Here is a 14,020-nt window from a genome sequence, read left to right on the forward strand (position 1 = left end):
TACAACATACATATCTGTGCCTGTGTTTGTGCATCCCGCACACGCATACACATGTACCTACAAGCTGTAGCTCAAACACAGGAAATGTAATTTGCATAAGAATAACACACACACACACACAGCCATACACAAAAAGCTACAGAGGATGCAGGGATGGAGGGCATGGATGTGGCTGCCGAGATACGGAGGGGCATATGGCACACATATTGAAGTGTAGTCTATACCAAAGCAGGAGGCGGACGGGGTGTCCTGAAGTGTCCTTTAACGAGATTTGCATCTCATCATAATAATGTAAATGACGAACAGGACAGGACCGGGCCAACGAAGGGAATCGCAAAAGGGTAAGTAACGTTTAGGGCTGGCCTCAGCCAACTTGGCCAAAAGGGTTTTCTATTAAAGGCGGGATTACACATCGCAATGAAGGCCATTCGGTTTGGCTTACGGCAGCATCGAAGCGATTCAATTAGCCCAACCGCTTCGGATTTCGGCCAGCGGCAACAGTTGCAGTTAAATCCCAGTTTAAGGAGCCTGCCTCAGGCTATTCCAGTTAGTCCACTTAGCTTCAGCTTAAGGCAGGATGAACGGGGACTTTAAAAGGTAACTTTTATGTATATTTTTTATATATATTTTGAAAAGTTATGTGGAAGGCGATGGCCTTCAAAAAAATTGAAGAACTCCAGAAAGCGACAATATGACTCCGCGAAGGCTATATTTTCATAAAAAACTCATCCGATTCTTGAGCGGAATACCTTAAACGATTTGTGGATCGATTCTCCATAAATCTGCATCAAAATCTGAGAACAAAATATTTTTTAGATTTTTCGTCAAATTTTCTGGAGGGTCCCATTCGAAAATCCCAAAAAATGCATGGATCTACTATATGGCCCACAGCGATAGCTATATCTTTGGCAAAAATCATCCGATTCTTGAGCGGAATACCTTAAACGATTTGTGGATCGATTCTCCACAAATCTGCATCATAATCTAAGAACATAATATTTTTTAGATTTTTCGTCAAATTTTCTGGAGGGTCTCCTTCGAAAATCTCAAAAAATGCATGGATCCACTATATGGACCCCGGCGAAGGATATATCTTTGGCAAAAATCATCCGATTCTTGAGCGGAATACCTTAAACGATTTGTGGATCGATTCTCCACAAATCTGCATCAAAATCTGAGAACATAATATTATTTAGATTTTTCGTCAAATTTTCTGGAGGGTCCCCTTTGAAAATCTCAAAAAATGCATGGATCCACTATATGGCCCACAGCGATAGCTATATCTTTGGCAAAAATCATCCGATTCTTCAGCGGAATACCTTAAACGATTTGTGGATCGATTCTCCATAAATCTGCATCAAAATCTGAGAACATAATATTTTTTAGATTTTTCGTCAAATTTTCTGGAGGGTCCCCTTCGAAAATCCCAAAAAATGCATGGATCCACTATATGGCCCACAGCGATAGCTATATCTTTGGCAAAAATCATCGGATTCTTGAGCGGAATACCTTAAACGATTTGTGGATCGATTCTCCATAAACCTGCATCAAAATCTGAGAACATAATATTTTTTAGATTTTTCGTCAAATTTTCTGGAGGGTCCCCTTCGAAAATCCCAAAAAATGCATGGATCCACTATATGGCCCACAGCGATAGCTATATCTTTGGCAAAAATCATCCGATTCTTGAGCGGAATACCTTAAACGATTTGTGGATCGATTCTCCATAAACCTGCATCAAAATCTGAGAACATAATATTTTTTAGATTTTTCGTCAAATTTTCTGGAAGGTCCCCTTCGAAAATCCCAAAAAATGCATGGATCCACTATATGGCCCACAGCGATAGCTATATCTTTGGCAAAAATCATCCGATTTTTGAGCGGAATACCTTAAACGATTTGTGGATCGATTCTCCATAAATCTGCATCAAAATCTGAGAACATAATATTTTTTAGATTTTTCGTCAAATTTTCTGGAGGGTCCCCTTCGAAAATCCCAAAAAATGCATGGATCCACTATATGGCCCACAGCGATAGCTATATCTTTGGCAAAAATCATCGGATTCTTGAGCGGAATACCTTAAACGATTTGTGGATCGATTCTCCATAAACCTGCATCAAAATCTGAGAACATAATATTTTTTAGATTTTTCGTCAAATTTTCTGGAGGGTCCCCTTCGAAAATCCCAAAAAATGCATGGATCCACTATATGGCCCACAGCGATAGCTATATCTTTGGCAAAAATCATCCGATTCTTGAGCGGAATACCTTAAACGATTTGTGGATCGATTCTCCATAAATCTGCATCAAAATCTGAGAACATAATATTTTTTAGATTTTTCGTCAAATTTTCTGGAGGGTCCCCTTCGAAAATCCCAAAAAATGCATGGATCCACTATATGGACCACAGCGATAGCTATATCTTTGGCAAAAATCATCCGATTCTTGAGCGAAATACCTTAAACGATTTGTGGATCGATTCTCCATAAATCTGCATCAAAATCTGAGAACATAATATTTTTTAGATTTTTCGTCAAATTTTCTGGAGGGTCCTCTTCGAAAATCCCAAAAAATGCATGGATCCACTATATGGCCCACAGCGATAGCTATATCTTTGGCAAAAATCATCGGATTCTTGAGCGGAATACCTTAAACGATTTGTGGATCGATTCTCCATAAACCTGCATCAAAATCTGAGAACATAATATTTTTTAGATTTTTCGTCAATTTTTCTGGAAATTTTTGTAAATTCATTTTAAAAAAGTTTCATGCCTTAATTTTTGTAAAAACAAGTTTACAAGCGGCAATACACACGTTCACTTGTTTATTCTACAAATTCTCCTCAAGTGTGAAAATGCCGAGATTTCAAACGCAGATGCTGTTGAACAAATTGTTAAGAATATGTCCCCTACCGGTGTTGAGGTTTTTGTATAAATGGCCTTAAAAAGATCTGCAATTGATAGCCCACACAAGGGTGGTATGATTTTAGCCAACAATAGGTAGAAGTTTTAGCTTTAAACTTTTTATAACTCAAATGTACCAAATCCACAATATTATCTAAACTTGCCAAAAGTAGTTTGTTAAAAATCTTTTAAATATTCATATACATATTTGCTTAAATGCTTTTTAAACAGAAATAAATTGTAGAATATTTGCCGTATTCCGTATTTGTATAAAAATGAGTTTGCTTTATATGTTTTCTATATTAAAAAACTTGTTGTTTTAACAAATCTTTCCGTTTTTTTCCAAATCCCAAAAGGTATTGAACGGAATGCATTCAATTCATAGATATTTAGGGCAATTATGATGTAAAAATTATGACAATATAGGTTATTTTTTTTATGGAAATAATAAATTTAACAAAACTTTAACGAAGAAAAGCAACTACTTTATATTTTAGTATCAGTTTTCCTTTAAAATGCCACAACAGCTCAATCCAAACTTTCTCTATATTGCCCAGGGAATTCCTTAAATCAAACCTTTGACATTCCTTTTTACCCTTTTTTTGGCCCTCGTTTCGGAAAATCATTTATATTAGTTCAGTTGGTTGCATGTTTAAGCTTAGTCGCACATTTGTATCCTGTGATTTTCCTTTAAAGTATCACCTTATTGATGACTGTCTGGCTGGATGGGGGTGGAGCTGGGTGGCATTTTGGACGGAAGATTGTGTGGAAGAAACCCTTTTGAGTTAGGGCCCGTCACCTTCGGCGTGGCAATTTACTTCGCAACACTCGCTTCTACTGCTGGCAGGGCAAAGTTTTGTTTCGAGGCTTATATGCGATGGCTTCTCGCCACTCCAGCCACGTCCAATATCCAACCATGCACGCAAAAGTTTGCCAAAAACTTCTCTCGAGTCTAACAAATTCAATTTGTCAGGCCTGGCGCGCCTCGGAGTGCGGCTAATCCATTTACAATTTCAAAGTAAACAAACAAAATGTATCCTCAGCTCGTCGAGACATTTAGCTCTGGCATATCCAATGAAAATGCAGAGGAAAGTTTGCGGAAAACTGCCAACAGCTTTTGCTCGAGAGTTTAGTGTGCAGTTTTAAATGCCTACTTCAGGCACTCTAAAAATTATTTTTGTATTATTTGGTTAGTATCATGTTTAAATAGGTAAATGCTTATTAAGAGATTTTAATAATATTCAAAAGGATTTTTATAACTTTGAATAATAGTAGTTCCCCTTATTTACCTTTTTAAGTTTTTTTGGCTTGGCGGCTGGAAAATACATCGTAGTTACTAAATTAAAAAGTATACAAAAAGTATACTCTTACAAAAATCAACTTTGCCAAGTGCAAACGAAAGTGACAATACGTTACTCGAAAAAAAAAACTAAAAAGTCCTTTTGGAAATTCCACAACTCTCCGAATAGACAGCTTGAATGGTGGGCAACTTCCGAGAAGTTTTTATGCCTTTAAAGTTGCAGCTCTTTTCCGAAGCTGTTTTTTAGTTGATTTTTTGTTTGCCCCTGAAAAGGCCCAAACAAAAGGGAAAACTATGGGGAAAACTAAAGCTGTGCGTTGCCAACGCAAGATTATTACTTATTCAGTGAATGCGGAAGGGCCCGGCAGACCACATTAAGTTGAAATTGGTTTTTAAGGCTTAAGCTCTTAAGTCTTCAAAATCAGATTTAAGCCTTGATTTATGAGTTGTGAATAAGGCAAAGCGAGGATTTATGAACTAAACTAAAAGTTGAATAAATAGTGCCACTCGCTTAACAGTTTGATTTAGTAATGGAATTGTTTTCTTAAAAAAATGCTTAATTAACATGAATACATCTTGTAGGAAGTGTTGTTCAAACAAACCTAAAAGTAATTGCACCCCGTAGGGACTTCTTAAGTTCACAAATAGTTTAGTTTATTAAATTTCAACTTTTGTTTATTGATACTTTGAAGGCATTCCTTTAATTAAGAGTTAAATTGCTTTTATTTGAAGAGGAATACTCAATAACACGCATACGCCCTGTGTACACACTGGGTGCTTAACCTGAATTTAATTAAATATGGCCGGCTTTTAATAGTTTCCGTTTGCCACTTGAAATTTGTGTATTTAAATAAGCGTCTTGAATTGCTTCCCAGTTTAAGTGGAGGAAAATGGAAAACGGAGGCAACTAAGGCAACAAATTGGTCAACGTAACAACGCGCATACGCCCCATGGACACGTTCGCTATGCCCAGTTCTATGGCCGAATTTACCTTAAAATTAAATTCGAGGATTTTGCATCCAGGCAAGTAATCTATATATAGCTATATACCCGAGGCTATATACACTTATATATATATATACGTATTTAAACATATGTATGTGAAGGTATATTTGTTGTTGTGTTCGTTTCGTGTAACGCCAACGGCGGCAATTTCTTGTACAACAATTTGTGAGTCTGCTGCGCTCAGCACTCACGTAATGAGCATAAACTACAGGCACAAAAAGGCCAACTCCCACACACAGCCGGGCATACCAATACACACGGCATAAGGATACAGGATACAGGAGCACTAACACCACGATGATGGCTAAGAGAATACCGCGCTGCCGTGCACATAATTGGTGCAAAAAGTTTGAAAATTATCACGGAAGCAAAGCCGAAACACGTACATACATCAGCGTCAACGGACGCGAGATGGCATAATGTGAGAGGGCACTTCCCCTGCTGCTACACTGAAAAAAAACTATAGTCCTGCCTTAGAAAGCACCTAAATTGATAGGCTAGAGTTCATATAAAGGTCTGAAAGGCTTATAAGAAAGTCTTTTAAAGTTTTTCCAATTTAATTAAAACTTTGATCGGTTTTTTTTTAGTGATCCCCCTTAGACAGTCCCCTTTTAAGGCGGAACACCTCGTGACCCGGACTGAGCCTTAAATAAGCATTGCCCCGGGCCAGGGTTCGGGCCTTTTGGACGTCCGGCGGCCCAAAATTTATTGAAGCGGAGGCGACTGTACTAATCCCCGACCCTAATTACTCATAGAGCCGGTAGGTTAAAGGCCTCCGTCCAACAATTACAGCCGTGTCCCGTGTTCGGTTTTATCCCGGAAGGCCGGAAAATGTTTCACTTTGTGTTAAACTGAAGAGTTTCCGCTTTTGGTTTTTTCGGGGCGAGCAATTAGTCCGGAGTAGTGATTAAAAAGTGGAAATGCTAAAAGTCAAGTTGATTACACGACGATTACAATCTGTAAAGGGCTGCTCTACTATTCATAGGAGATTAATGATCAAAGTCTGAGCTTTTATGAGAAAATAATAAGATGGGGATAGCTTAAATTCTTTATTATTTTTAATATAGTTTGGTAGTCTTTGTTTTCTGGAAACTTGACAACATTAATTAATATTCATTCCCCTTTCGCCAGGCAAACACCCACCCAGGCATGGCCGAAAAAAAGTGAATTTTATTTGCCCCAGAGAGATGTTGATTCACATTTAATTTACTGTATAAAACCAAGTTCTTTTTCATTATATTTCATGTTTACCAACTAATAAAAAGCAAAACGTTTCACTTTACACCGAAAGTGGGAAAGACTTTGAGCCCCATGGGCGACTCAGAGTTACACTGGCCAGCAGGAGTCCGGGTGGAGCACCTATTAACTGGATGTTAGTATGGGGTGTGGCCATTAAAAACTTTTCCACCATCGCCAGGCTCTTGAGCCGGAGGAGCATGAAATTTCCCCGGCAGTTTTGGGAGCTACTCGGCTACCGGGTGGTGGATACTTCCGTTGGTGGCAGTGGTGGTGCTGCCATTGGCACCTGTGTGTGCTCCACACTGGCGGCAGGGCAACTGAAAATACGTTTGCATATGAATTTTTCAAAATGTTTTTTGCGTTGACCTCGTTTACGGGTCAGAGCGGCTATGAAAAGTTTGCCGTGCAAACTAAATTGCCGTTTGCAACTGCAAACCGGTGCAAGACAAGCGCAACGGGACACGGACACGGTCTCGGGCTTTGAGTTTCTACTTTTTATTTCTTCTACATTTTTTTGTTTTTGAGTAGAACTCCACTCCACCCCGGTCCGTCCACCCACTTGGATTTCATCTTTTTTCTCTGTTAGTTTTCACTGCCGGTGCAGCATATTGAAATGCGATTACAGGGGCTGGTGCTGCCCGGCCCTGGTTGCTGGTGGCTGGTGGATTCATGTTCATTAAACTTGCATAAACACAGACACACTCCCTGCCAAACACCCACTTACACAGGCACACAAACAAAGGGTCAGAGAAAGAGGATTTGTTATCTGCAGAAAATACACTCCTACACTGAGGAATTTGGGATGTAGGGGATTAGCAAAATATTTATTTTTAACTTTTTATTAAACTAAAACTATCAACATGCTTAATTCTGCTCTATTTCGGTTTACTCTCTAACTTATTTTAATATTCACTATTTTTAAAGAGTGTAAATTATGTAAAGCTGCTACATTTCGGCAACATCTGTCCCCAGGCACATGTAAACAGTTTACATTTTGAAAGCGATGTGCTAATTTTAAATCAATTACACGACGTGACGTCGACACTTTCTTTACTTTCTCCGAAGCCAGAACCCTTCGGAACTCTCACCAGATGCTGTGGCATTGAAATTTTCCTCTACTATGGGGACAATAGGCGAGTAATCGCAATCGAAGATGCGTACAAGGCAGTTGTTTTTCGGCCGGGCAGCAGTTGGCGTGAAAAGTTTCTGCCTGTCGAGAGTGGATTTACTTTTGGCAGAAAGTTGTTGCCAATGCCGAAACCAATACAAATCCAAGGCCCCGGGCGACGCCCTCTATTCATTTTCCATTCACACTTAAAATGTTTTGAAAGTAAAAACAACAAAAAAACATAAAAAAGATACAGATATGATAAATTTCATAGGATTTGTGAAGCCCTAAAATAAAATATACTTTAAGGAAATGAGGAAAAACCGTATAGTCTATCAATTTAGATTAAATAAAAGTTGATATCCTAATCCAATTATCCTGAAAGTCAAATCTAAATTAGATTCAATTAGATTTCTGTCACAATTGAAAGTTCTACTTTTCTGGCCACTTATGTCTAAGCCGTACATCTAAGCAGGACGTGGAAAAAGTTTCCTTGGTGCTACATTTGGTGACACAGGCGCTGCCAAATTGAAGGCAGCTGGCAGTGGTTTGGTGGTTCAGTGGGTTCCTGGGTCGGTGGTTATGGGTGGCTTTGCATTAAGGTGGGGTAGACTTAACTTCATGTCTTCATTCTGCCTCAATTTCGGGCTGCCAAGACTTCGCTGTACGTACTTCCGCACAGCCACACACGAAAAATTGAAAAGAGGAACAGGAAATTGAAGATTGAAAGAAAGCAACAGTTTTTCCAGCACTGAAAAAAAATGTGAAGAGTGAGAAAACTTTGAAATTAATTTAAAAGGCCCTTATTGAAAAACTGAAACAGCTTCGTACAAAAGAAGTATTCAACTTTAACCAGCTTTTAGTAAAAGTTTCCCTAAAAATAAATAAAATGCAAACCCAAGTACGAATATCTAGAAAAGCCTAATTTGCATAAACTCAAAGTTACAGAAACACTTTTCTAATAGCATAAGTTACCAATGAGCACTTTCTTTTGGCTTACAAGTTATGAAACCACTCGGAATAACATTATTTAAATATCAATGATGATATTATACAAACATTCACAAACTATTTTTACGCCATTGATTTTTCGGGGCACGGCTTAAAGGAATCCGATCAAAGTGTAGAGTTATTTTAGCGTACATATATTTGACTCAACAGGCCCATCTTGCCCCTGACACTTTTCATTCCATTCCGTACCCTGTCTGCCAGGCCTGTCCCCCCTGGAATGGCTGGCTTTTTCTTTTTATTTGACTTAAATAAATACATTCAAGTGAATGGCCGTGTGTGTGAGGCGGTGTGTGGTGTTCTTTATGGTAAAAAGTTGGGGCCGTCAAGGAAGAGGAGTCGAGCCGAGTCGGGTAAATATATGTGTTTGTTCAGACACACAGCGGGAAAGGACCCACATGCAAGTACCGTGTGTACTTGTGTGTATGAGTGTTCAATGTACATAATTTAGTGAACTTGAAACTTGCCTGGCCCGTCCCGTCGCCTGGAATATATATTTGTATATCGGATGCAAAGAAGTTGGCCAAAATGTCACCCCCGCCCTGCAATAAGAGAGATGCGGCGATAGAGCCGGAGAACACAGAAATTTTCTTCTAAGTTATTTATGTCAGTACAGTACATACAGTGGTTGCCGGAAAATGTCAGGCCCCAAACATTTCTTGATTCATTAAACCTAATTAATTCAATAAACAGACTTGTGGCTAGGACTAATTATATTTAATACAGACCATTAAGTTGGCAACTACTATGCATGGGTTAAGCAAGCAAATAGTGTGTTTAATCTGTATTGTGTACTTAATACAATTTTAATTAATATTTTCAGCCAGAAACAGAAGAGGATTTAAAGATTAAACTCACATTAAAACCGCAAGAAAGTTAATTAATTTATTTAAGTACTTAAATAATTTATAAAACAAATATAAATAATATATTTGAATACCACAGTGGGTTTCTGTTTATGTATTTTCGCCAAGTCACACATAAAAAGCAGTGCAATATGTGTGTGTATGTATGTGTGCGACAGCAGCATCAACAAGAAAAGCCGTATCAGCTTATTAAAGATTTAAAATAAAACTTCGTGCACTGCAGGAGAAAGCAGGAAATTGATATGCACTTACCGGTCAAACGGACACGGTGAAAAGCGAGAAAGTAAATTAAGTAAAACAAAGGCAGGAGGAAAAACAAAAGAAAATGGCGTGGGTAAAGCGTTAATGCGGGAGCGCTGTAAAGTATGCTAAAAATAACTCGGTAAGTTTTTTCCTGCTAACGATAAACATTAAATGCCTTTATAAGTATAAAAACAAGTTACACATATATTTTTTCTTTAAAAAGTAACTATTATATCCATTAAAAATATAAAACATCTTTGTTTTTTGATTTTTCCGTCTTCAAAGATATTAATCGAAAAGCAAGAAGCAATCAGGTTGCATGGATTTCCCCTGTTTAGCCAGCTGTATGGAAAATTGAAAGATAATAATGGAACGGGACACGGGATAAAAGGAAAGATGGAGCAACAAAAACGGGGCACACCTACACACTAAAATACCAAAGGAAATCAATTTCCCACACTCCCTCGCATCAATCACATATGAACTCTGATTAAAAGTAAATCCCAGGTAAACAAAAAATGATATTGAAGGGCAATGAAATTGATACGTCTTTGGGCGTATTAATTTATTTACGTTTTATATACGTATCTCCTTAAACAAAACACTGAAAATTGTGGAGTCTGTACTTTAAAACCAAATATATCAAGTATTAAATTTATTATATTAATGATCTACGAAATATTAAATTGAAGTACTAAAAAATCCAGGCATAAAGATTTAATAAAACGCATAGGGGATTTCGGGGATTTTGTTTAAAACAAAATAATTTGAAAATTTAACATTCCTATTTTAAAATCTAGTTAAGTTTGGATTAAACAAATTTCAAAACCTGTTTTAGTTTTAATAAAGGACCCTTGAATTTCAATTCATGAACGTATAGCGGTTCGTTTGACCGCCAAACTGAACACCAACAACAAGTGCCCACACACATGTGTAATTTATAGGTGGGAGGTGTTTGGAGGTTTCGCACTTACCAAAAATTTACAGTTGTCCACTTACATTCCACAACCGCAACGCCACCGAATACGTCACAACTTTTGAAAGGCGCACATCAAATTACCAAAGCAATTTCATTTTACGACACTTATCAAACGCTTCACGCTACATGAAGCAGCCGGACACTTAATATTACACGATTTTAGGCCAAACCAAAATCGCATGCGAAACGAAACTACTACATTCTAAATAGCCATTCGCCCGGAAACAGGAAGTTCCTGAAAAACAGATGATGCGGCTGGCGGGCTTTTCAAATTTGAAAGCTTTTGATAAGGGAGAAGTTTGTGTTTGCTATGGAAGATATTTTTATTTTTACATTAAAAACAAAAAAAGATTAATAATAGGAGGAGTAGCTTAAACAACCAATAAACGTCATTTTACAGATATTGCGTTTATGTTAAAACATATACATATTTGCTTTAATACATTTCGTTGCGCTTTTGTTGCTTCATTGAACTCGTTAAAAACATTCCGATTTTCTTTTTGAGATTTTCCTTAACTTAGTAAATTGATATTCAAATATGATTTAAAATTTCGAGGTTTCATATTCGATAAGGATATTGTTTAGCGTCCTGCAGTTGTAGTTTTACTAGGCAGCGGACCTGATGAACGTTTTAAGACTATTTTGAAGTTCTCACTAACCGTGTAATCCTCCTTGAACACCACCACAACATTCAATTCAAACTCTGAAAAGACGAAAATTTATGTTTTTAAGAGATAAGTTAATAAAAGGAAAATAGCTTACTTTACCTATTTTAAAGTTTTTGGTAATAAGTGTGGGGCAGGTAAATAATCTAGGAAGCACCATGTAAATTGGTAGCTCCAGTTTGGGCAGGACATTGCCATCGGCAATTTGAATCGTCTGGATTTCGGTGGCATCTTTGGAGTAGCCCTCATCGCATCCGCAAGTTTCCACACGCACCAATTGCATTTCGATAGACTTAATAGCTGCCTCTGTGTGCTGGACTGTGATGCTGCCAGTGATTGGGGTGGTTACACAGGACTCACTGCGGTCCAAGCGTCCTGTGATGAGGAATCTCGGCATGGATAGTCGCTCCTTCGCCGTGGCATTCTTTTGCAGCGAGTCTGGACTCAAACTAAAAGGCACCGACTTCAGTGCACCTTCGCCCAAAGCCGTGGGCTTATATTGCACGCAGAACTGTTGGAGTTTGGTCATGGATTTCCCCAGGAAGTTTCTCTTTACAGTGCAATTGAGCTGGTAGTTGATATTTATAAAAACGCCATGGTATGTTTCATACAGCATCCGGGGCTCCTTCTTGCAAACCAAGGGGAGTTCAAAGTGGAACTCGGAGCGACCGGGGCTGAGCTTTCCGGGAGCAGCCAGCTCCAGGCTGTTTTGCAGCAGATTTATGGGCTTCACGGAGTTGTAGAAGGCATCGAATAGGCCCACAGTCTTACTGCTGAGCTGCAGGTTCACTATTCCCTCCAGATACAACATAATTCCTTCATGTTTCGTTTCCTGACTGCATTGAAACTGCACGCAGCCCAACAGCATGTCCTGTAAGTGAAACGATGGGTAAAGGATGTATCAGAAACTATATTTTTTCTTACATTTTCATAGTAAACTTTGTTTTCGCGTTTTAATTTAATTTCAAAGAGCAAAGAACTCATTTTACTCAACCGTAAACAAACAAAACATCTGTTATCTACCTTCAACCAAGTTGGCAGCCCAGGCAACAGCTGTCCAACGACAAAACAACAAACAAATTTTATATAAGTTTTAAATAATTATTTTCAAATCAAATGCCACGAAACCTGAACGCCGAAAGGGATAATCCCTGCCTAAAGGTATTTACTTACCATAAGTAGTCTATTTTCATCTTATTAAATGTTAAAAACAGGAGCAGGAACTGTCTTACAAATGCCTCAACAAAAACAACTTTGACCGGGAAAAGTGCGAAATTTATTTTGTAAATTACAATAATTGCAAGGAATTTTGGGTAAGTTTCTCAATTAAAGAGGTTTTATAATGTATTAAATGTCTGTGTTTTTGCAGAACAAAGTGCGAGCTGAACGCAGGGCCAAGGGAATAGCTCCGTATCTGCCGCCAATCGACCAAAGAGATGCCATTAAAGCTGAATATATGAAAGGAAAACCTCCTCAAAGCTGATTTCTCTTGATATTTCATTTTTCTTGTATAATTTAAACTATACATTAAGAAATTAACTGTGTCTAGCTAAACCTTTAGCCGACTTTCGCCACCACTGACTACAACAAATAAGAAAAAACATCTTCTCTTTTTGGGAAAACATTGTATATAATTTAATTGCACTCAGCCTAATTTAGGATTCGGCGCTCAGGTGTATAGCATCTGCTCCTACAATCTTTAAATTGGGTATAGCTTCCTCTAACATGACTGAAGCCAACTCCATTTCTAGTGTGGCTTTTGGGTCATCCAAGATCAACAATTTTAAGTGGGGCAGTCGGTAAAGGCACGATAGTCCATTTATCGTTATATCGGTTCCCGAAAGGTCCAACACCTCTAGGTTTGGATAGCCTCCACCGGAAATGCGATCCAGACACCAGTCATCAAATGTTTTCACGTTGTGGAAGGACAGAAACTTCAGTGAGCCCAAGCTGCGTATGTTTTCCAGTCCCTCGTAGTACAAAGTCATGTTGTCGCAACGCAGAGCCTCCACTTTGAAGCGGGCATCAAACTTGTTGGGCAGGTTGAATTCACCTTCTTCCGTGGCTCGATGCCACCGGGAATCGTTAAGGAACTTGGCAGCGCCGCCCCGATAAAGAATAAAATGGGCAGCGGCAAGCTCTGCACCCAGGATCTTGTGTCTCTCCGGGATGAACTGTTGCATATGCCTTTCTATCCGCTCCCCGCGATTTTTCCACCACTCTTTCACATTGCTGGGACTGATGTCAATGGGCCGTTGCATCATCACAATGAAATCGGAGGTCTGCTCGTTATTTGAAAACAGCTTCAGCTTACTGCTCCAATCCTCCGGCCTATCTCCAATCGGTGTGCGCCACTTTAGTTTCTGCTTGTCGGTGGCCAATTCCGCACGAATCCTTTTGACTGTGGCGCTGACCTCCTCCTCACCAGGCTGGGCTTGATTTGAGGGCAGAGTAGAGGCCAAGCGTGGCCCATATTGCCTCAAATGAGGCAAACCCCGCGACAAGCGCTGCAACATGCTTCAAAACAAAATTCCTAAATAAATTCTTACCAAGATATAGAGATGGGAATGTTACATGACATTTACCGTGACTCACGAAGGTTCGGTGTTTATCAGCAACGGGAAAGGACTTCAGATATATCAGTCAGAAAAAAATTTTTTTGTTTATTCTTTATTTTGATTGATGCTTATTTTAAATGTATAA

General features: G+C 38.7%; 3 protein-coding genes and 1 long non-coding RNA gene across 8 annotated transcripts; 2 read left to right on the top strand and 2 right to left on the bottom strand.

Moving 5' to 3' along the window:
• Window positions 1–3,954: 3,954 nt before the first annotated feature.
• LOC138926415 (uncharacterized) lies at window positions 3,955–10,305 on the top strand. Of its 5 annotated transcripts, XR_011442943.1 has the most exons (5): window positions 3,955–4,093; window positions 5,080–5,227; window positions 5,311–5,723; window positions 5,797–5,969; window positions 6,341–6,849. It is a non-coding gene; the product is annotated as an uncharacterized lncRNA (long non-coding RNA). The 5 variants fall into 5 exon arrangements; XR_011442941.1 differs by having other exon boundaries at window positions 5,797–6,845; XR_011442944.1 differs by lacking the exons at window positions 5,311–5,723; window positions 5,797–5,969; window positions 6,341–6,849 and adding an exon at window positions 9,959–10,305.
• Window positions 10,306–11,009: 704 nt separating this feature from the next.
• Window positions 11,010–12,329, bottom strand: LOC108126353 (vacuolar protein sorting-associated protein 26C). The gene is made up of 3 exons (XM_017242899.3): window positions 12,242–12,329; window positions 11,420–12,188; window positions 11,010–11,355 (listed from the first exon to the last, which is right to left on the bottom strand). The coding sequence occupies exons 1-3, from the start codon at window positions 12,299–12,301 to the stop codon at window positions 11,234–11,236; spliced, it is 951 nt and encodes a 316-aa protein (XP_017098388.1). The 5' UTR covers window positions 12,302–12,329; the 3' UTR covers window positions 11,010–11,233.
• An 8-nt stretch (window positions 12,330–12,337) lies between these two features.
• LOC108126355 (coiled-coil-helix-coiled-coil-helix domain-containing protein 7) lies at window positions 12,338–12,918 on the top strand. The gene is made up of 3 exons (XM_017242901.3): window positions 12,338–12,478; window positions 12,532–12,630; window positions 12,687–12,918. Exons 1-3 carry the CDS (start codon window positions 12,434–12,436, stop codon window positions 12,798–12,800), a joined length of 258 nt encoding a protein of 85 aa, XP_017098390.2. The 5' UTR covers window positions 12,338–12,433; the 3' UTR covers window positions 12,801–12,918.
• Window positions 12,919–12,929: 11 nt separating this feature from the next.
• On the bottom strand, window positions 12,930–14,006 carry LOC108126354 (distal membrane-arm assembly complex protein 2). Its single transcript, XM_017242900.3, has 2 exons — window positions 13,903–14,006; window positions 12,930–13,834 (listed from the first exon to the last, which is right to left on the bottom strand). Exon 2 carries the CDS (start codon window positions 13,831–13,833, stop codon window positions 12,973–12,975), a length of 861 nt encoding a protein of 286 aa, XP_017098389.2. The 5' UTR covers window position 13,834; window positions 13,903–14,006; the 3' UTR covers window positions 12,930–12,972.
• Window positions 14,007–14,020: the final 14 nt, after the last annotated feature.

This window comes from Drosophila bipectinata, chromosome 3L, assembly GCF_030179905.1.
Source record: "Drosophila bipectinata strain 14024-0381.07 chromosome 3L, DbipHiC1v2, whole genome shotgun sequence".
Lineage (NCBI taxonomy): Eukaryota > Metazoa > Arthropoda > Insecta > Diptera > Drosophilidae > Drosophila > Drosophila bipectinata.